The sequence below is a fragment of the Nerophis ophidion genome, linkage group LG20, assembly GCF_033978795.1.
Source record: "Nerophis ophidion isolate RoL-2023_Sa linkage group LG20, RoL_Noph_v1.0, whole genome shotgun sequence".
In the NCBI taxonomy this organism is placed as follows: domain Eukaryota; kingdom Metazoa; phylum Chordata; class Actinopteri; order Syngnathiformes; family Syngnathidae; genus Nerophis; species Nerophis ophidion.
The window spans coordinates 43,992,168-44,014,044 of record NC_084630.1 but is presented as its reverse complement, the minus strand read 5'-3'; the positions used below and the strand labels follow the sequence as shown (position 1 = coordinate 44,014,044).

General features: G+C 41.8%; 1 protein-coding gene and 1 long non-coding RNA gene across 2 annotated transcripts in view; one reads left to right on the top strand and one right to left on the bottom strand.

The window, feature by feature from the left end:
- Window positions 1-695: 695 nt before the first annotated feature.
- On the top strand, window positions 696-4,487 carry LOC133539187 (uncharacterized). The gene is made up of 3 exons (XR_009803202.1): window positions 696-1,412; window positions 3,208-3,460; window positions 3,570-4,487. It is a non-coding gene; the product is annotated as an uncharacterized LOC133539187 (long non-coding RNA).
- Window positions 4,488-16,479: 11,992 nt separating this feature from the next.
- LOC133539181 (somatostatin receptor type 5) overlaps window positions 16,480-21,877 on the bottom strand; it is a 51,414-nt gene continuing 46,016 nt past the window's right edge. Inside the window, exon 5 of the mRNA XM_061881322.1 lies at window positions 16,480-17,341. Within this exon, the coding sequence (XP_061737306.1) occupies window positions 17,159-17,341 (183 nt within the window). The 3' untranslated portion in view covers window positions 16,480-17,158. The remainder of the gene's footprint in view (window positions 17,342-21,877) is intronic.

The window sequence follows — 21,877 nt, the reverse complement described above, 5'->3', positions numbered from 1 at the left end:
ATGACAGTGCTGTCTTTAGAGTAGACATGTCAGTTTGATTACTGTAAAAAAATATCCTATTGTGTCCTCTTTGACATTTAGTTCCAGCCCCCTTCTGTCCCTCACATCTTCCCAAAATGCCAACTGAGCCTCCCATCAGGAGGTTGGGCCAATTTTTTGGGGGGTACCACTACACGTATGGTTTGAAGAAGAACATCGAGACACAGCAATCATAGTCGGTTGTGCTGGACCGTCTTAAGGCTGTGTTATCGTCATTAAATCTATTTTTATGTTAGAGTGACGTCATCTCGGATGCCGAGCATCAGTCGATGCAATGAGTGTTGTCGGATAAATCATTTCCATGCTGCCAAAAAGAAGCAGCAGGCTTTTGTTTGAAATCACTGAGGAAACGTTTATTCAGCCTCGCCATGTCAAGGTGAAGGACACTTTTAAAAATGTTAATACATGACTGAGGTGATTGGGGAATGTATATAAATTAAATATGAACAGTAATACCTCAATTTACGAGCTTAATTGGTTCTGTGGCGGAGCTCCTAACTCAAATCCAAATCCCCCATTGAAATGGATTGAAATCAATTGAATTGGTGCTTGCAGTTTAAAGGGGAACATTATCACAATTTCAGAAGGGCTAAAACCAATAAAAATCAGTTCCCAGTGGCTTATTTTATTTTTCGAAATTTTTTTCAAAATTTTACCCATCCCGGAATATTCCGAAATAAGTCTTTAAAGTGCCTGATTTTCGCTATCTGCGAAGCCACCGTCCATTTTCCTGTGACGTCATCCAGTGATATACATGCTATCCAGGCGGATAGCACAGCAAGATATAGCAACATTATCTCGGATTCAGACTCCGATTTCAGCGGCTTAAGCGATTCAACAGTTTACGCATGTATTGAAACGGATGGTTGGAGTATGGAGGCAGATAGCGAAAACGAAATTGAAGAAGAAACTGAAGCTATTGAGCGAATAGCTATTGACGCTATTCGGCCATGTTTGCCTTAGCATCACCGGTAAAATGTGCAGACCGAACGATTGGGACTTTCGCATTGAGACTGGAGCAACTTAAATCCGTCGATTGGTAAGTGTTTGTTTGGCATTAAATTTGGGAAATGCTGGATGCAAATACAGCTACAAATGTACATACAGCTAGCCTAAATAGCATGTTAGCATCGATTAGCTGGCAGTTATGCCGCGACCAAATATGTCTGATTAGCACATATGTAAATAACATCAACAAAACTCACCTTTGTGATTTCGTTGACTTTATCGTTTGAAATGCGCCTGCTTTGAGTGTCGCAGGGTATCCATTCATCTCTGTGCCATATCTGTTGTAGCATCGCCGGTAAAATGTGCGGACCAAACGAGGGACTTTCGCATCTTTTGACACTGGAGCAACTTAAATCCGTCGATTGGTAAGTGTTTGTTCGGCATTAAATGTGGATGGATGCAAATATAGCTACAAATGAGGCATAACGATGCAATATGTACATACAGCTAGCCTAAATAGCATGTTAGCATCGATTAGCATGCTGTGCTAATCGATGCACATTCTACGTAAATCAACTTGAATCCGTCCCTGATCGTGTTGTTACACCCGCCGACAACACACCGACGAGGCATGATGTCTCCAAGGTAGCGGAAAACAGTCGAAAAAAACGGAAAATAACAGAACTGATTTGACTTGCCGTGTGTAATGTCTTTGAGAAAATGGCGTTGACTACCTAGGTGACGTCACGTTTTGACGTCATCGCTCCGAGAGCAAATAATAGAAAGGTGTTTAATTCGCCAAAATTCACCCATTTAGAGTTTGGAAATCGGTAAAAAAAAATATATGGTCTTTTTTCTCCAACATCAAGGTATATATTGACGCTTACATAGGTCTGCTGATAATGTTCCCCTTTAATTAAGTAATGTAATAATAATGTACAGCATTTACTTTGGACTGGACTCTTGCGACTGTGCTGGATCCATTTTGGATTGAACTTAAATTATTGTATGTTATTTATGTAGTTTGATTATTTTCCTCGACTGATGTTCAATGTTTATTTATATAGCCCCAAATCACAAATGTCTCAAAGGACTGCACAAATCATTACGACTACAACATCCTCGGAAGAACCCACAAAAGGGCAAGGAAAACTCACACCCAGTGGGCAGGGAGAATTCACATTCAGTGGGACGCCAGTGACAATGCTGACTATGAGAAACCTTGGAGAGGACCTCAGATGTGGGCAACCCCCCCCCTCTAGGGGACCGAAAGCAATGGATGTCGAGCGGGTCTAACATGATACTGTGAAAGTTCAATCCATAGTGGCTCCAAGACAGCAGTGAGAGTCCCGTCCACAGGAAACCATCTCAAGCGGATCAGCAGCGTAGAGATGTCCCCAACCGATACAGGCGAGCGGTCCATCTTGGGTCCCGACGAGCGGTCCATCCTGGGTCTCGACTCTGGACAGTCAGTACTTCATCCATGGTCATCGGACCGGACCCCCTCCACAAGGGAGGGGGGGACATAGGAGAAAGAAAAGAAGCGGCAGATCAACTGGTCTAAAAAGGAGGTCTATTTAAAGGCTAGAGTATACAGATGAGTTTTAAGATGAGGCTTAAATGCTTCTACTGAGGTAGCATCTCGAACTGTTACCGGGAGGGCATTGACAATAATAACATCATCTGGTTTATTTTGCACGCATGTTGCATCATCTGCAAAGTTACAAATAATTGTAATTGTGAAATCCAGTTGACACATTTAGAACAGCTGTTTCTTTCATTAAAAAATGATCAAACTTATCCCACCGGCCGGATGAAACCTGTTCGAGGGCGTGATCCAGCACTCGGGCCGTACGTTTGACACCCCTAATCTAGGAGGAACTGGTTACAGATTTTTAAAAATGTTTTTTAAATATTTTGAGGTTAAAAATGTACTTAAAAAGTACAGAGTTGCATGTTACGTAATTAGGTTCAACTTGATTTATATATGGCTTCACTTGTGATGCTGTTGCATGGTGAAAATCACTATTTGACCCACGGACCATTGGTGCATTTTCACTTTGGACCTTGGAGGCGAAATGTTTGGGCACACCTGCTCTAGAAATAGAAGCGTTGAAATAAAGCATTTTTAAAGAGGCGGTGTCTCTTGGGTAGCACACATATTGACTCACTTAGAAGCAGTTTCATATAATGATGTTTTTCCTTTTTCTTTTCCCAAAGGAATGCTTGTCGAGATGGGGTTGCCTTGTTGTTGATCATCTCCCAACACTTGCCAGTTGAGGCTGTGATTTGAAGTGCAGTGGAAGGAGCTCTTTGGGTGTTGAATTATTTCTGAAGGAAAACGTTGGTCAGATGGCCTGAAAGCCAAAGCGGGATGGAAACGTCACATGGAGTGTCCTCGCGTTTAGCTCAATAATCTGACAGCATCCGTACAAAAAGACCTGGCGTGGTGCTCGATTGACCACCAAATTAGGTAAGAAAAAGATAGGAACATGCGTTGGATTATTTTCATGTGTCTTTCTTGCCATGTACCAATATCATTTTCCAGGATTTTATAGCATTTTACAGAATTTTTTTCACAGGAAATTGCTGTAATTATAATTGCTGGAGGTGGGCGTGGCCTGCAGACCCGCAGCGAAGCGGGGTGTGCTAGGACCGGCTTCACGATCAGCGACAGGTGCGTAGATCACCCACCTGGGCCTGGTTATCTAATCACCTGTCGCTCTGTTAAAAGGCAGCAGATGCGGAGGAGAGAGGTAGTAGAGCTGGAGCAAGAGCAAGAGAGAGAGAGAGAGAGAGAGACGCAAACAAAAACTTGCTGAAAAGCACAACCAAAATAATTTTTGGAAAAATAAACAGCATTGTAAACCGGAAACCTGAACTGTCATGTCAGTGTTTGGTGGTCAGAGGAACCTGGAGGATAGAAACCTCCACAATAATCCTTTCAAATATCACTACAAATTACTGTAAATTCAAATGATTTGTCTCTTAAAGGGGTCATTGTTATGATTCCTCTTTTGTTTAACACCAGTGATTCTCAAACTGTGGTGTGGGTACCACAACAGTAGTTATGCTGATGACACCCAACTCTACATGCCCCTAAAGCTGACCAACACGCCGGATTGTAGTCAGCTGGAGGCGTGTCTTAATGAAATTAAACAATGGATGTCCGCTAACTTTTTGCAACTCAACGCCAAAAAAACGGAAATGCTGATTATCGGTCCTGCTAGACACCGAACTCTATTTAATAATACAACTCTAACATTTGACAACCAAACAATTAAACAAGGCGACACGGTAAAGAATCTGGGTATTATCTTCGACCCAACTCTCTCCTTTGAGGCACACATTAAAAGCGTTACTAAAACGGCCTTCTTTCATCTCCGTAATATCGCTAAAATTCGCTCCATTCTGTCCACTAAAGACGCTGAGATCATTATCCATGCGTTTGTTACGTCTCGCCTCGACTACTGTAACGTATTATTTTCGGGTCTCCTCATGTCTAGCATTAAAAGATTACAGTTGGTACAAAATGCGGCTGCTAGACTTTTGACAAGAACAAGAAAGTTTGATCACATTACGCCTGTACTGTATATACCTTTATATACATATATACATACATTTATACCTATACTGTATATACCTTTATATACATATATACATACATATATACCTGTACTGTATATACCTTTATATACATATATACATACATATATACCTATACTGTATATACCTTTATGTACATATATACATACATATATACCTATACTGTATATACCTTTATATACATATATACATACATATATACCTGTACTGTATATACCTTTATATACATATATACATACATATATACCTATACTGTATATACCTTTATATACATATATACATACATATATACCTGTACTGGCTCACCTGCACTGGCTTCCTGTGCACTTAAGATGTGACTTTAAGGTTTTACTACTTACGTATAAAATACTACACGGTCTAGCTCCATCCTATCTTGCCGATTGTATTGTACCATATGTCCCGGCAAGAAATCTGCGTTCAAAAGACTCCGGCTTATTAGTGATTCCCAAAGCCCAAAAAAAGTCTGCGGGCTATAGAGCGTTTTCCGTTCGGGCTCCAGTACTCTGGAATGCCCTCCCGGTAACAGTTCGAGATGCCACCTCAGTAGAAGCATTTAAGTCTCACCTTGAAACTCATTTGTATACTCTAGCCTTTAAATAGAGTCCCTTTTTAGACCAGTTGATCTGCCGTTTCTTTTCTTTTTCTTCTATGTCCCACTCTCCCTTGTGGAGGGGGTCCGGTCCGATCCGGTGGCCATGTACTGCTCGCCTGTGTATCGGCTGGGGACATCTCTGCGCTGCTGATCCGCCTCCGCTTGGGATGGTTTCCTGCTGGCTCCGCTGTGAACGGGACTCTCGCTGCTGTGTTGGATCCGCTTTGGACTGGACTCTCGCGACTGTGTTGGATCCATTGTGGATTGAACTTTCACAGTATCATGTTAGACCCGCTCGACATCCATTGCTTTCCTCCTCTCCAAGGTTCTCATAGTCATCATTGTCACCGACGTCCCACTGGGTGTGAGTTTTCCTTGCCCTTATGTGGGCCTACCAAGGATGTCGTAGTGGTTTGTGCAGCCCTTTGAGACACCAGTGATTTAGGGCTATATAAGTAAACATTGATTGATTGATTGATGGTAAGCGAGCTCCAGCTAGTGCAGAGGTCGGCAACCCAAAATGTTGAAAGAGCTATATTGGACCAAAAAGACAAAAAGAGGTCTGTCTGGAGCAGCAAAAAATTAAAAGCCTTATATGAGTGTTATAATGAAGACAACACATGATGTAAGTGTCTATATTAGCTATATTAGCCTACTATCAAAGACTGACGCAAATATTCGTTGACAGAAACGTATTTCAATTTCTATTCGACACATTTTTGCAACGTTGGAAATCATTAGTGAAATGGAGGCTTCTCACAGGATTAGAATGGCCAAAGGTATAGATGTGTGTGTCCAAGTTTAAGGAAACGGCAGGCTGTCTTCCTCCAATGGATTAATTACAATCTTTGCAAGCTGGGTGACGTTTGCTGTGGTCTGGAACAACATGGCACACAAACAACTATGAGAAATGCAGCCGATATTACATACAGATAATGTGTCATGAGACATGCAAATACAAATTAAATACACAGAGGACATGAGTAAAAGAAATTAAATGAGCTCAAATATACCTACAAACGAGGCAAATGTACATGCAGCTAGCCTAAGTAGCGAGTTAACATTGATTAGTTTGTATTCATGGATTGACCAAATATGCCTTATAAGCACTCCAGCAAATCAATGAAATCAATTTGGTGGACAAAATGAGACATAGAAAGAGTGGCATCTAACAGGTCTTTCTGTGGCAGCGTCGGAGAAAGTTACACATGTAAACAAACTACGATGAGTTCAAGGATCGTTGAAATTAGTAGGAAAAAACAGTGTTCGCCAAATACTTTCATCGGGGAAGCATGTTTAGTATAAACAGTGGGATTTGTAACAATTAGGATGGTTTGTGTCATATTTGTTCTGCAGAAAATATGTCGAAACATCTTTTTTCATTTTCACACATCTCTGAAAAAGGGCCAGGGAGCCATTATGGCTGATCCCCAATCTAATGGTACGCCCAAAAAATCATTAAAGTAATTATTGTTTTTGTATTTTCCAATATTCAAACACAGGTTTGTGTGTAATGTTACATTCGGCAAAATATTGAATATACTTGTTACATAAAACCTCTGCTTAGTTTTTGATGAATACTTTGGCCTGCTTTGCTACTTTCTTTCATTGTCGGTCATTATGGTGTTACTTGAAAGCCAAGATTTTTTTGAGGTGGTACCTGGTGAAAAGGTCTTGAGAACCACTGGTCTACATAACATGTATTGGTGATTCTTCGGTTAGAATTTTGCGTAAATTATGATTTACAGACCCTTTCAAGCTGCTTTCTGACTTTCAATTTGTCGCCGGTTTTATTTACTGTCAGAGTTAGTTGTTGACGAATCCCAAGATGCAGAGAAGGAGGGAGGAATTTTGCAGGAAAACATGATTTAATTTAAAACACTAAGACAAAAACAAACAAAGGGTACGAACAAAAAGCTCGCACGTGGGCGGATAACAAACAAAAAGAGCTAGCATGGGAACTAGAAAATAAACGGAGCTTAGCATGGAAGCTAGCAAAAAACAAAAAGGCCTAGCGTGGAAGCTAGCAGGTCTTGAGCAGGAAACAGAAGTCGTACATGAAATATGAAAACAAACTTGGAAGCAGAGAACAAAAGGCAGTAAACTAAAAACTGCAATAAATTAAAGTTTACCGCAACGCTGCATTGACAAAACACAACACGACAGGTAGCAACGACAAGAGCGAAATCGACATGACAATAATCTAATAATCCAGCACTGACTGGAGGACAATAGCAGGTCAAAATAGGAGCGGGCTGATTGACACCAGGTTTGGCCAGGTGCCACTCAGCCACAGCTGAGGGGAAACAGCGCTCAGGGAGAAAGACAGGAAACCAACAAAATAAGAGCGCTGACGGGAAATACTACACATACACAGGAAAAAACTAGAACACAAACAAACCGTCAGGGGCCAGCCTGACAATTTACGTGCCTCCACTTTGACTGCGTCTTCTCCCCTTCAGCCATGTTGTAGTTTGTAGCGCTTCCACATAGAGTCAACTGACAGATTTAAGTTAGAACTATATGCTAGTTTTTATCAGAAGAGAAAACAACAGAAGATGCATGTGCATATATGAGACAGTCTGCCCCACAAGAAAAGGATATGGAAAAATAAGTAGGTTATCCACTACAACATTGGACTAAAATGACAGACTTGTGCAAAGTTTTTGGGGTAAATGTATACTTTATATGGAGATAACCACTGACCTCACATTTTGGAAAAAAGTCACAAGTGCAAATTCCAAACAGATGAAATTGCTTCATGAATGAACAGAGAGACAATTCTCCTGCCCTGACTGGAGGGTGAGGGCCTGATTAGCAACCAGGAACAGGTGTGTTCTGCTTGCCAATTAGGGACATGTGTGGTAAACTATGCTCCAGGAGCCCGACAGGAAGTGAAACGTAAATAAGAGCGCTGACCAGGAAATGCACACAGAAACTAAACTGGTTGGACAGGTTGTCACAGTTCCAGTCATGCTTGCCAACCTTGAGACCTCGGAATTCACTGAAAGAGCGGGTGTGTGTGTGTGTGTGTGTGTGTGTGTGTGTGTGTGTGTGTGTGTGTGTGTGTGTGTGTGTGTGTGTGTGTGTGTGTGTGTTTGCGTGCGTGCGTGCGTGCGTGCGTGCATGTGTGTGTGTGCGTGTGTGTGTGTGTGTAAGTGTGTGTGGGGGGGAAGGGGGAGGAGTATATTTATAGCTAGAATTCACTGAAATTAAAGTATTTCATATATATATATATATATATATATATATATATATATATATATATATATATATATGTGCATCCATTTTCTACCGCTTATTCCCTTTGGGGTCGCGGGGGGCGCTGGTGCCTAACTCAGCTACAATCGGGCGGAAGGCGGTGTACACCCTGGACAAGTCGCCACCTCATCACAGGGCCATATATATATATATATATATATATATATATATGTATATATATATATACACACACACAAACAAACACAGGCTTCACGGTGGAAGAGGGGTTAGTGCGTCTGCCTCACAATACAAAGGTCCTGGGTTCAATCCCGGGCTCGGGATCTTTCATTATGGAGTTTGCATGTTCTCCCCGTGACTGCGTGGGTTCCCTCCGGGTACTCCAGCTTCCTCCCACCTCCAAAGACATGCACCTGGGGATAGGTTGATTGGCAACACTAAATGGTCCCTAGTGTGTGAATGTGAGTGTGAATGTTGTCTGTCTATCTGTGTTGGCCCTGTGATGAGGTGGTGACTTGTCCAGGGTGTACGCCGCCTTCCGCCCGATTGTAGGTGAGATAGGCACCAGTGCCCCCCGCGACCCCAAAAGGAATAAGCGGTAGAAGATGGATGGATGGATGTATATATATATATATATATATATATATATATATATATATATATATGTATGTGTATATTTATTTCCACATATACACACACAAAACACTCCTCTACTCATTGTTATATTTGAAAGTGCAATGCTTTGCAGCCAGTAGATAGAATAATATTAACCGCAACATGTAAGTGTAAAAAAACAACAACATTATGATTTGTACATTTTCAGAATGTGCTTGTTCTATTTTTAAACAAAACAATCTGAAGTTGTCTTTATTTGTAAGTAAACGTGCCGTGATTTTACCTGCATGGCTCACTTGGGAGTAGATTTTTTTCCTTCCTGATCAAAAATGAGTTTGACACCCATGGATTAAAGTGTGTAAATGTGACCAAATGGTGGTATTTAATGTCTGGAGGGCTCTTAAAATGCTGAAAAAGAATATTTGGAAAGTGGTTGTGGTGGGCGTGGCCTGCGCGCCTGCAGGGAAGCGGGGTGTGGCAGGACCGGCTTGGAGATTGGCAACAGGTGAGTGGATGACACAACTGAAAGTGTTCATCTAATCACCTGTGGCTCTGTTAAAAGGCAGCAGTCACACACACACACGTGCGAGAGAGTGAGACACGGACAGACAATTGCTGGAAAGCAGTCAGAGACTTTGCATATTGCTGAAAAAAAAAAGCACAGAAGGACTTTGTACATTTCTGTCAATAAACTGTGTTGAAAACCTGGAAAGGCCTGTCATGTCAATCCTTGGTGGTCCCGAGAACACGGAAGCAGCGGACTTCCACAGTGGTTAAGTTTTTTTTATGATAGCTTTGAAAATATGTTGAAGAGGTTAATTTAGCCCAGGGGTCACCAACGCGGTGCCCGCGGGCACCAGGTAGCCCGTAAGGACCAGATGAGTCGCCCGCTGGCCTGTTCTAAAAATAGCTCAAATAGCAGCACTTACCAGTGAGCTGCCTCTATTTTTTAAATTGTGTTTATTTACGAGCAAGCTGGTCTGGCTTTGCTCGACATTTTTAATTCTAAGAGAGACAAAACTCAAATAGAATTTGAAAATCCAAGATAACATTTTAAAGACTTGGTCTTCACTTGTTTAGTGAAGTGAATTATATTTATATAGCGCTTTTCTCTAAAGCACTTTACATAGTGAAACCCAATATCTAAGTTACGTTTAAACCAGTGTGGGTGGCACTGGGAGCAGGTGGGTAAATTGCCTTGCCCAAGGACACAACGGCAGTGACTAGAATGGCGGAAGCGGGAATCGAACCTGCAACCCTCGAGTTGCTGGAACGGCCACTCTACCAACCGAGCTATGCTGCCACCAAAATAAATTCATTTATTTTTTTACTTTGCTTCCTATAACTTTCAGAAAGACAATTTTAGAGAAAAAAATACAACCTTAAAAATGATTTTAGGATTTTTAAACACATATACCTTTTTACCTTTTAAATTGCTTCCTCTTCTTTCCTGACTATTTAAATCAATGTTCAAGTATATATATTTTTTATTGCAAAGAATAATAAATACATTTTAATTAAATTATTCATTTTAGCTTCTGTTTTTTCGACGAAGAATAGTTGTGAAATATTTTTCAAACATATTATGATTAAAATTCAAAAAAAATATTCTGGCAAATGTGGAAAATCTGTAGAATCAAATTTGAACCTTTTTTCAAAGTCTTTTGAATTTCTTTTAAAATTTTTGTCCTGGAAAATCTAGAAGAAATAATGATTCGTCTTTGTTAGAAATATAGCTTGATCCAATTTTTTTATATATTCTAACAAAGTGCAGATTGGATTTTAACCTATTTTAAAACATGTCATTAAAAATCCAAAATTAATCTTAATCAGGAAAAATGACTAATGATGTTCCATGAATTATTATTTTTTTATTTTTTCAAAAAGATTCAAATTAGCTAGTTTTTCCTCTTCATTTTTTTCGGTTGAATTTAGAATTTTAAAGAGTCGAAAATGAAGATGAACTAGGGACGGCGTGGCGCAGTGGGAGAGTGGCCGTGCGCAACCCGAGGGCCCCTGGTTCAAATCCCACCTAGAACCAACTTCGTCACGTCCGTTGTGTCTTGAGCAAGACACTTCACCCTTGCTCCTGATGGGTGCTGGTTGGCGCCTTGCATGGCAGCTCCCTCCATCAGTGTGTGAATGTGGAAGTAATGTCAAAGCGCTTTGAGTACCTTGAAGGTAGAAAAGCGCTATACAAGTACAACCCATTTATCATTTAACTATTTTTCAAAATTTTATTAGCATTTTTTTGGTATTTTCTCCTCTAAATCGTCCAGTTAAGTGTTTTTATTCCCTACATAAAACCTTCCGTAAAAGGTAAAAAAAAATGTATGACAGAAAAACCCATTTTTTTATTTACATATATTTATTTATTAAAGGTAAATTGAGCAAATCTGCTATTTCCGGCAATTTATTTAAGTGTGTATCAAACTGGTAGCCCTTCGCATTAATCAGTACCCAAGAAGTAGCTCTGCGGGCTATAGAGCGTTTTCCGTTCGGGCTCCAGTACTCTGGAATGCCCTCCCGGTAACAGTTCGAGATGCTACCTCAGTAGAAGCATTTAAGTCTCATCTTAAAACTCATCTGTATACTCTAGCCTTTAAATAGACCTCCTTTTTAGACCAGTTGATCTGCCGCTTCTTTTCTTTCTCCTATGTCCCCCCCTCCCTTGTGGAGGGGGTCCGGTCCGATGACCATGGATGAAGTACTGACTGTCCAGAGTCGAGACCCAGGATGGACCGCTCGTCGGGACCCAGGATGGACCGCTCGCCTGTATCGGTTGGGGACATCTCTACGCTGCTGATCCGCTTGAGATGGTTTCCTGTGGACGGGACTCTCACTGCTGTCTTGGAGCCACTATGGATTGAACTTTCACAGTATCATGTTAGACCCGCTCGACATCCATTGCTTTCGGTCCCCTAGAGGGGGGGGGTTGCCCACATCTGAGGTCCTCTCCAAGGTTTCTCATAGTCAGCATTGTCGCTGGCGTCCCACTGAATGTGAATTCTCCCTGCCCACTGGGTGTGAGTTTTCCTTGCCCTTTTGTGGGTTCTTCCGAGGATGTTGTAGTCGTAATGATTTGTGCAGTCCTTTGAGACATTTGTGATTTGGGGCTATATAAATAAACATTGATTGATTGATTGATTGATGGTTTCAAATAGGTTGGTGACCCCCGATTTAGCCTATTGATGTGTATTTATAAATAGTTGATTTATATAAGCTAGTATGGTAAAGTTTTGAACCTGACAATTTTCGGCCACCTTGCTTCTACAGCCTTCATCAGAGGTGTCACATGATGTTAGCGTGACGTCATTTGCCTAGCATGCAATAAAACATACATAGCAGAGACAGGTCGACAGTTCAGCGCACGAAAAAAGGAACACCAGAAAGAATGTGAAAAGAAAACATCTGGAATGCTCAACCGTGCAACGAGAATGAAAGCAATGCAGGAAAATCTCAAATCAGCCATATCAGACCACTGCAAGAGGGAAAACCATCTAATGAACTGGGAGGCAGCCAAGGTCATCAGAATGGAATTAATCAAAAAGGCGGTTGAAATCAGGAACCGGGGCCCAAAGACGAAGGAGCCTACCAATTATCCCACACCTGGGACACAGTCCTGCAGGGCCGCCCCTGGCCGTTTGGGAGACATCCAGACGACAGGGGGCGCCCCGCCCTACCCCCGGCACACGCCACGGGACATCGGCATCTCAGGTGGGATGGAACAATCCATATAAGACGTCACAGATGACGTCACGCTAACATCAGGTGACACCTCTGATGAAGGCTGCAGAAACAAGGTAGCCCAAACTTGTCAGGTACAACACTTTACCTTACTAGCCTACAGAAATCAACCATCCATCCATCCATTTTCTACCGCTTATTCCCTTTTGGGGTCGCGGGGGGCGCTGGCGCCTATCTCAGCTACAATCGGGCGGAAGGCGGGGTACACCCTGGACAAGTCACCACCTCATCGCAGGGCCAACACAGATAGACAGACAACATTCACACTCACATTCAAACACTAGGGACCATTTAGTGTTGCCAATCAACCTATCCCCAGGTGCATGGCGTTGGAAGTGGGAGGAAGCCGGAGTACCCGGAGGGAACCCACGCATTCACGGGGAGAACATGCAAACTCCACACAGAAAGATCCTGAGCCTGGATTTGAACCCACGACTGCAGGAACTTCGTATTGTGAGGCAGACGCACTAACCCCTCTGCCACCGTGAAGCTCCCTACAGAAATCAACCATTTAGAAATATTCCATTTCTAATTATTAATTTATTTTTCACGAGAATTCATTTACGGCAGTCATGTCCGGAATTAATTTACAGCCATGAACTGTAATAATATTGTCTTATTAACTGTATTGTTATTATTATTATTACTGTATTCAGCTAAAAAAATAACTGCAGCTACATGAAGTTATCTTTCTTCTGTCCGAATTGAGATGCACTTAGCAAGAAATATCAAGTGTCTTATTGGCTTTCGCGTGGTGTTGGCTCTGACATATCTAGGCAATTAAGAAGTATTTATAGCGGGAAAATCCCCCCGAGGACGGATACAATTGGGAATCATTGCCATGAGAGCCGGAGTCAAATGTGAGATAACAAGAAAAAAATAAGGAGGACAGACTTTCTTGAAATGAGTCACGATGTGACAAACGCGCGTAAAAAGAAAAAGAAAAAAAAAAAAATCCAAGAAAGCGTACTTGTAATTGACAGCAGCTTGGTGAGTTTTAATTAGACTTCAATCACAGGTGTCAAACTTCAGGCCAGCGGGAACTCATGCATTCGGCCCACATGGTGAACTTCTGCAAACAAGAAGCCAATTTTTACAACAGCCGTAATTCTGAAACTGTGGTATGTTCACCACTAGTGGTACTTTGATTGATTGATTGATACTTTTATTAGTAGATTGCACAGTTCAGTACATATTCCGTACAATTGACCACTAAATGGTAACATCCCAATAAGTTTTTCAACGTTAATCAATTCATGGTACGTTAAAGAAGTCAATCAATCAATCAATCAATGTTTATTTATATAGCCCCAAATCACAAATGTCTCAAAGGACTGCACAAATCATTACGACTACAACATCCTCGGAAGAACCCACAAAAGGGCAAGGAAAACTCACACCCAGTGGGCAGGGAGAATTCACATCCAGTGGGACGCCAGTGACAATGCTGACTATGAGAAACCTTGGAGAGGACCTCAGATGTGGGCAACCCCCCCCCCCTCTAGGGGACCGAAAGCAATGGATGTCGAGCGGGTCTAACATGATACTGTGAAAGTTCAATCCATAGTGGCTCCAAGACAGCAGCGAGAGTCCCGTCCACAGGAAACCATCTCAAGCGGATCAGCAGCGTAGAGATGTCCCCAACCGATACAGGCAAGCGGTCCATCCTGGGTCCCGACGAGCGGTCCATCCTGGGTCTCGACTCTGGACAGCCAGTACTTCATCCATGGTCATCGGACCGGACCCCCTCCACAAGGGAGGGGGGGACATAGGAGAAAGAAAAGAAGTGGCAGATCAACTGGTCTAAAAAGGAGGTCTATTTAAAGGCTAGAGTATACAGATGAGTTTTAAGGTGAGACTTAAATGCTTCTACTGAGGTAGCATCTCGAACTGTTACCGGGAGGGCATTCCAGAGTACTGGAGCCCGAACGGAAAACGCTCTATAGCCCGCAGACTTTTTTTGGGCTCTAGGAATCACTAATAAGCCGGAGTCTTTGAAGGCAGATTTCTTGCCGGGACATATGGTACAATACAATCGGCAAGATAGGCTGGAGCTAGACTGTAAGTTACAAGTCTGTAACTATGTACTGTACATGGAACATAATTGCTGAGGACGTTTGTTTATTGAGTGTAATGTTACAGCGGCCGGAAATGTTTGATTTATGAAGTGAATTAATTAAATATAAGATTTCAGTCAAGGAAGAGTTGCGTCAGCCTGCGAAACATAGTCATTTTGATAGTAGGCTAATATAGCTAGTGTGCTGGGGATGACGTTAAAGTGCATCCGGCAGTGGAGGCTCCTCTATGAGGTCTTGGGGCACTAGGAGGTTAACCTCTTTACTACTGTTACCCCAGGTGGCCCTTGGCAAAGGCCTAGTACCTGACTGCCCTCTAGCCAGGTGAAGACCTTAATGGCGGAGCAGGCGGAAGACGGTAGACGTAAGAACCACCACAAAGGCTGCGATGGCGGAAGAAGGCTGCAGCAGAAAAGGGTCCCCAGTCGTCTTGGACTCCATGCCACTGGACCCTGACCCTATTCTGTCAAGGATCGTGTGGTGACTTGTCTGTGCACCAGTCTCCCCACATTAAAAAAAGTTACGCACAGTCATCCTCCATATAGGGATAGACCCCTACCAAGAGGCTCGTCATACTCGTTCTACAAATAAAATTCTGCTTAGAGCACAATTTAGGCCTGTTATTTATCTATATTATTTCAATCAATCAATCAATCAATGTTTATTTATATAGCCCTAAATCACAAATGTCTCAAAGGACTGTACAAACTACTAAGACTACGACATCCTCGGAAAAACCCACATATTTGAACTAACACAAAGCAAATTGAAATAAACGTTTTCTTTAAATTTAAGCTATTTGTGTTGGCCCTGCGATGAGGTGGCGACTTGTCCAGGGTGTACCCCGCCTTCCGCCCGATTATAGCTGAGATAGGCGCCAGCGCCCCCCGCGACCCCGAAAGGGAATAAGCGGTAGAAAATGGATGGATGGATGGATGTGTTCCACTTTTATAGGAGCCATATGTAATAATTTCATGTCAAATCATCATTAAACGGCCCTGATCTGTCAAAAGGCATTAATAAATCATCCATCCATCCATTTACCGCTTATTCCCTTTCGGGGTGGCGGGGGGCGCTGGCGCCTATCTCAGCTACAATCGGGCGGAAGGCAGGGTACACCCTGGACAAGTCGCCACCTCATCGCAGGGCCAACACAGATAGACAGACAACATTCACACACTAGGGCCAATTAAATCATGTTCATTGTTAAATACCTCTATAACTGACAACAGTAGTTCAGCCACGATGTGTTCATTTCAAAATTAGATTTACAGCCCCAAAATCTTATTGTTTTCATTTCGATGTCCCGCCCTCCACTGTTTGACCAATTAGAAAGTCACATTCAGGTTGCCAGTTACACACCTCCACTTTGGTCTAGCTACTGCCACTGGTGAAGTTACTAAACATGTCAGACCTTAGTAAATCTAAAAGGCGTTGTTACGATTCTCAATTTATTCATGACAAAGCCCAGGAACAAAACGAGAACTTGTATCGGGAATATCTTTGAAAGATGGAGACAACTGAAAGTGGATTTTTTCATCTGACACCAAACTTGCTCATTTGTAGCTTTTTGAATGTTTCCTGTATGTGTGACAACATCAAATTGAAGCCTTTGTTTTATGATTACAGCCATTTATTTCAAAGAAACAGCACTGAACAATACAAACGTATATATTTTGTACTTCAAACTGTGCAAACATACAACAATCAAGTTAACTAATCAATTTCACAGGCACGGGTCACAACCGTTTGAAATAATATCTGTATAGAAAACATATATTAGGTCAAATATTACTTATTTGAACGATAACCGTGTGCTATATTAATAAGCTTCACAGTAGACAAACATTGCACATAAACACTGGCTATTTGACACTTCAGTCTTATGAAGAGCAGAAAATTGCACGCCAACTAGTGGTGTTGTTGATGACTTGATAAACCTTCACGTCTCGTACAAATGAGCAGAAAGCAAGATAATGAAAAGAGGATCCACAAATATAATTAGCCTTCAATACCTAACAGAAACTAGGAAATGTGCAAGACGTAAAGTATGCATGTTGTTTTTGTCTGTGTAGGATCAGAGTGGCTAAAAGGCACTTATGTCAGTGGAATGCATTGAGAAAGATCCATGCAGGTTCATACTTTATGTGCAACAAATGGAACTATGCATGAGGTTGTTTGATTCCAAACACATTTGCATTACTTGTGCTCCTTACGATGAGTGTAACTTATTTGTATTTGAAATAACACTTTCATCCTCCACAGGAAATGGTGGCAACTCCGCATGAGGGACTATCTAAGAAGCAGCAGGAGATTGAGTTTGGGTGATGATGGCGGGGACGTCAGCCTGGGTTTCCAGATGGGTTTCAGTAACTGTTGTGGTTGCCCTCGGGGGTCCCAGGAAAACAGAGGAAGACTGGAAACAATTCAAGTCAGGGGCTGTGGGACGAGCTGGAGGGTCTGAAGGCTGAGGAGAGAGCTTTAACAAGGAGAAAGGCATCCTTTGATTTCCATTTTGATGATGATGATGATGATGATTATGATATTTTTCATTTCTAAAGTACCAGTGAAGTGGAAAAACAAGTTGCCTCTATATTGACGCTATAATCATACACAGTCGAGGTCAAAAGTTGACATACACTTGTAGACAACATAATGTCATGGCTGTCTGACATCACATGGACAAAGATAAGACCTTCTGGAGGATGAAACAAAAATTTAGCCGTTTGGCCACAATACCCAGCAATATGTTTGGAGGAGAAAAGGTGAGAACTTTAATCCCAGGAACACCACTCCTACTGTCAAGCATGGGGGTGGTAGTATTATGCTCTGGGCCTGTTTTGCTGCCAATGGAACTGGTGCTTTACAGAGAGTAAATGGGACAATGAAAAAGGAGGATTACCTCCAGATTCTTCAGGACAACCTAAAAATATCAGCCCGGAGGTTGGGTCTTGGGCGCAGTTGGGTGTTCCAACACGGAAAACACTCCAAACACACGTCAAAAGTGGTAAAGGAATGGCTAAATCAGGCTACAATTAAAGGGGAACATTATCACAATTTCAGAAGGGTTGAAAGCAATAAAAATCAGTGCCCTATGGCTTATTTTATTTTTGGATTTTTTTTTCAAAATTTTACCCATCCCGGAATATCCCGGAAAAAGTCTTTTAAAGTGCCTGATTTTCGCTATCTGTGAAGCCACCGTCCATTTTCCTGTGACGTCATCCAGTGATGCCAATACAAACAAACAATGGCGGATAGCACAGCAAGATATAGCGACATTAGCTCGGATTCAGACTCGGATTTCAGCGGCTTAAGCGATTCAACAGATTACGCATGAATTGAAACGGATGGTTGGAGTATGGAGGCAGATAGCGAAAACGAAATTGAAGAAGAAACTGAAGCTATTGAGTGAATAGCTATTGATGCTATTCGGCCATGTCTGCTTTAGCATCGCCGGTAAAATGTGCAGACCAAACGAGGGACTTTCGCATCGTGTTCCACTGGAGCAACTTAAATCCGTCGATTGGTAAGTGTTTGTTTGGCATTAAATGTGGGTGGCGGGAAACGCTGGATGCAAAAATAGTTACAAATGCACATACAGCTAGCCTAAATAGCATGTTAGCATCGATTAGCTGGCAGTCATGCCGCGACCAAATATGTCTGATTAGCACATAAGTCAATAACATCAACAAAACTCAACTTTGTGATTTTGTTGACTTTATCGTTGGAAATGCATCTGCAGGTTATCCATACATCTCTGTGCCATGTCTGCCTTAGCATTGCCGGTAAAATGTGCAGACCATAGCATGTTAGCATCGATTTGCATGCCGTGCTAATCGATGCACACTCCACGTAAGTCAACTTGAATCCGTCCCTGATCGTGTTGTTACAACCTCCGACAACACGCCGACGAGGCATGATGTCTCCAAGCTACGGAAAACAGTCGAAAAAACGGAAAATAACAGAGCTGATTTGACTTGATGTTTATAATGTGGTTGAGAAATTGGCCGATTGACTACCTAGGTGGCGTCACAACGCTCCGAGAGCAAATAATAGAAAGGCGTTTAATTCGCCAAAATTCACCCATTTAGAGTTCGGAAATCGGTTCAAAAAACATATGGTCTTTTTTCTGCAACATGAAGGTATATATTGACACTTACATAGGTCTGCTGATTATGTTCTCCTCTAAGGTTTTAGAATTGCCTCCCCAAAGTCCTGACTTAAATGTGTGGACAATGCTGAAGAAACAAGTCCATGTCAGAAAACCAACACATTTAGCTGAACTGCACCAATCTTGTCAAGAGGAGTGGTCGAAAATTCAACTAGAAGCTTCCCAGAGGCTTGTTGATGGCTACCAAAAGTGCCTTATTGCAGTAAAACTTGCCAAGTGACATGTAATCAAATATTAACATTTCTGTATGTATACTTTTGACCCAGCAGAATTGGTGTTCCTCCCTTTCTTCTTGCTGCCCTCCTGGATCTCGACCTCCCGCCTGGGCACGGACTCTGACATCCCGCTCCTTCCCTAGACCTCTTGCTTCCTCACGGATCTAAAAAACTGCTTTGCTCCTCCTGGACTTCCGCACCTTCCTCAACACGCACCTTCAACAGCTCTTGGTGACACTCAGCTAAACCCAACACATAGTCGCACCATACGTATTTGGATTACAAACAGAATTCAGGCTAAGCGGCGTCCCTGTCTCAGTGCCATCTCCTTCTCCACAGCATGTAACAATTTAATTTAGTAATATCAAGGATCACCCATCGGTGGAGTTCCCACACATATCGATCAAACTTGCTTAAGCTCCTGATGTCGTTCTACATGACAAAACAAATGAAAACTTGGAAAAACACTTAGGTGTAAAACTTCTTTGCGTGTGGCTGGGTATCAAGACTCTCCCGGATAAATATGCATGCATTTTTGCTCGGGTAAGGTCACATTTTGTGATTTAACTTCGCGTCTTGCGAGGACGCGTCATTATAAACAAACTACGATGATGTAGCACCTGACAGCTCGACACCGGTGACTGCATAGCCATTTAACAATCGAACAAATACTGAATCATCACCATATTAGATTTTTGTCTCCGTGTACTCTGACACATTTGTGTACAAAATAAGTAAGAGGGTAAACGTGGAAGTACCTTTGCTGACAGAGTATCATTGACTCTGACTTTCTGGTTTCTGTTTGTTACAAATTTTAATACAAATAATATCAAAATAATACTTCAATGGGAAATACCAAACGAGTGAAGTACATTAAAAAATATACCAAACAAACCTTTAACGGAGTGGTCACTGCAAACGTGTGCGTTCTTCGACTCTGCTCCTTAGTATTGAAGTGCGTCTTTTTTGTTATCGTCTTTGGTAAAATCTTGCTCAGTTCCGCCCTTTTTGATTACCCCTCAGGGAACTCTGAAGAAATGTTAATCCCTTGCGCCAGGGGTGTCAAACGTACGGCCCGCGAACAGGTTTTATCCGACCCGTGGGATGAGTTGGCTAAGTATAAAAATGAGCCAACATTTTTTAATGAAAGAAACTGCTGTTCTAAATGTGTCCACTGGATGTCGCAATAGCAATTATTTGTATCTTTGTAGATCAGGGGTGCCCACTACGTAGATCGCGAGCTAGGATTTTTTAAAAATAGACCTAAAAATTAGCGATCATCAATCTTCACCAAGACGTTTCTTTATTTACATTCACGGCACCCGGAAGTCTTGTGAGATGACGCTGGCTGCTGCGAGATCTTTATTAAGAAAAAATTACCGAGAGGAAGGCGAAAACAACTTTTTATTTCAACAGACTCTCGCGCCGTACCTTCCCTCAAAACTCTAAAGGCCGACTGCACATTTCCTATCTTCACAATAAAAGCCCTGCTTCATGCTGCCTGTGCTAACAAAATAAGAGTCTCGGAAAGCTCTTCAGCAATCGCTTGTGCACGGCAGCTTTCCGAGACTCTTATTTTGTTAGCGCATCAGTTCATCCGACTGATGAACATTATCACATAATTTATTCAGAAAGTATAAATAACGACAAATAAAGGTAAAATACTATTAATCGCAACATGTAAGTGTTAAAAAAAGCCCCCAACAATATTATGATTTGTACATTTTCAGAATGTAAATGTTCTATTTTTAAACAAAGAAAACAATACGTAGTTGTCTTTATTTTTAAGTTATCGTGCCGTGATTTTACCAGTCCGGCCCACTTAGGAGTAGATTTTTCTCCATGTGGACCCTGATCTAAAATGAGTGATTTGAATAGTTTGTACAGCTGAAAACAACGCAAACATAGGGCACTTTTCTTCGAGGAAGGCCTAGCACCCATTAAGAAGAGACACTATGTGACCTCTACGCCTATTTAATGAGCCGGACTTGACCCAAACGTGACGTCTTTAAAATCCAAGCAAAGAGGGCGTTCTTTGCATATAAATGAAGACAGACACACTAAATGGATTGCACTCTAATTTGCTTATTAAATGGACGCCATCCTCTGCGCATGACCTTAGTAGATCAGCTTTCAAGTTTGCAGGTGTTTTGATAAAGAAAATGGTATGACCCCATTCGTCGTGGTTTACCTGACACATTAAACGTGACAAATTTGGGGCGTGCACTATCCACTTCAGCCGCCAGATAGCAGTCGAGTGTTGAATATCTTTAAATGTGTTTTGTGGCAATTTCAACTTTTGCCACAGTGCAGTGGCGCTTTCCATCATTTTCAGCAGACTGCATTGCAAAACAATTGACCCTGTAAAGTGTGTGTACTGTACACATTTTTTTTAATTACGTTTTATATTTTGGAGTTTTTATAAGTTGCAGGTTTTATGAATAACTTTTTCGCAGTGGGTCGCCATTTTTTCCTGGGTTGAGCACCAGGCCCCAAAAAATGTCGGTGCACCTGCCTGTTGGTGGTATTTTGTGAAATGTTTGTATTGTAAAATATTTGGTAGCACTTTAGTATGGGGAATATATGAACCATTAATTAGTTGCTTTTTAACATAGGGTTAGGGTTAGGG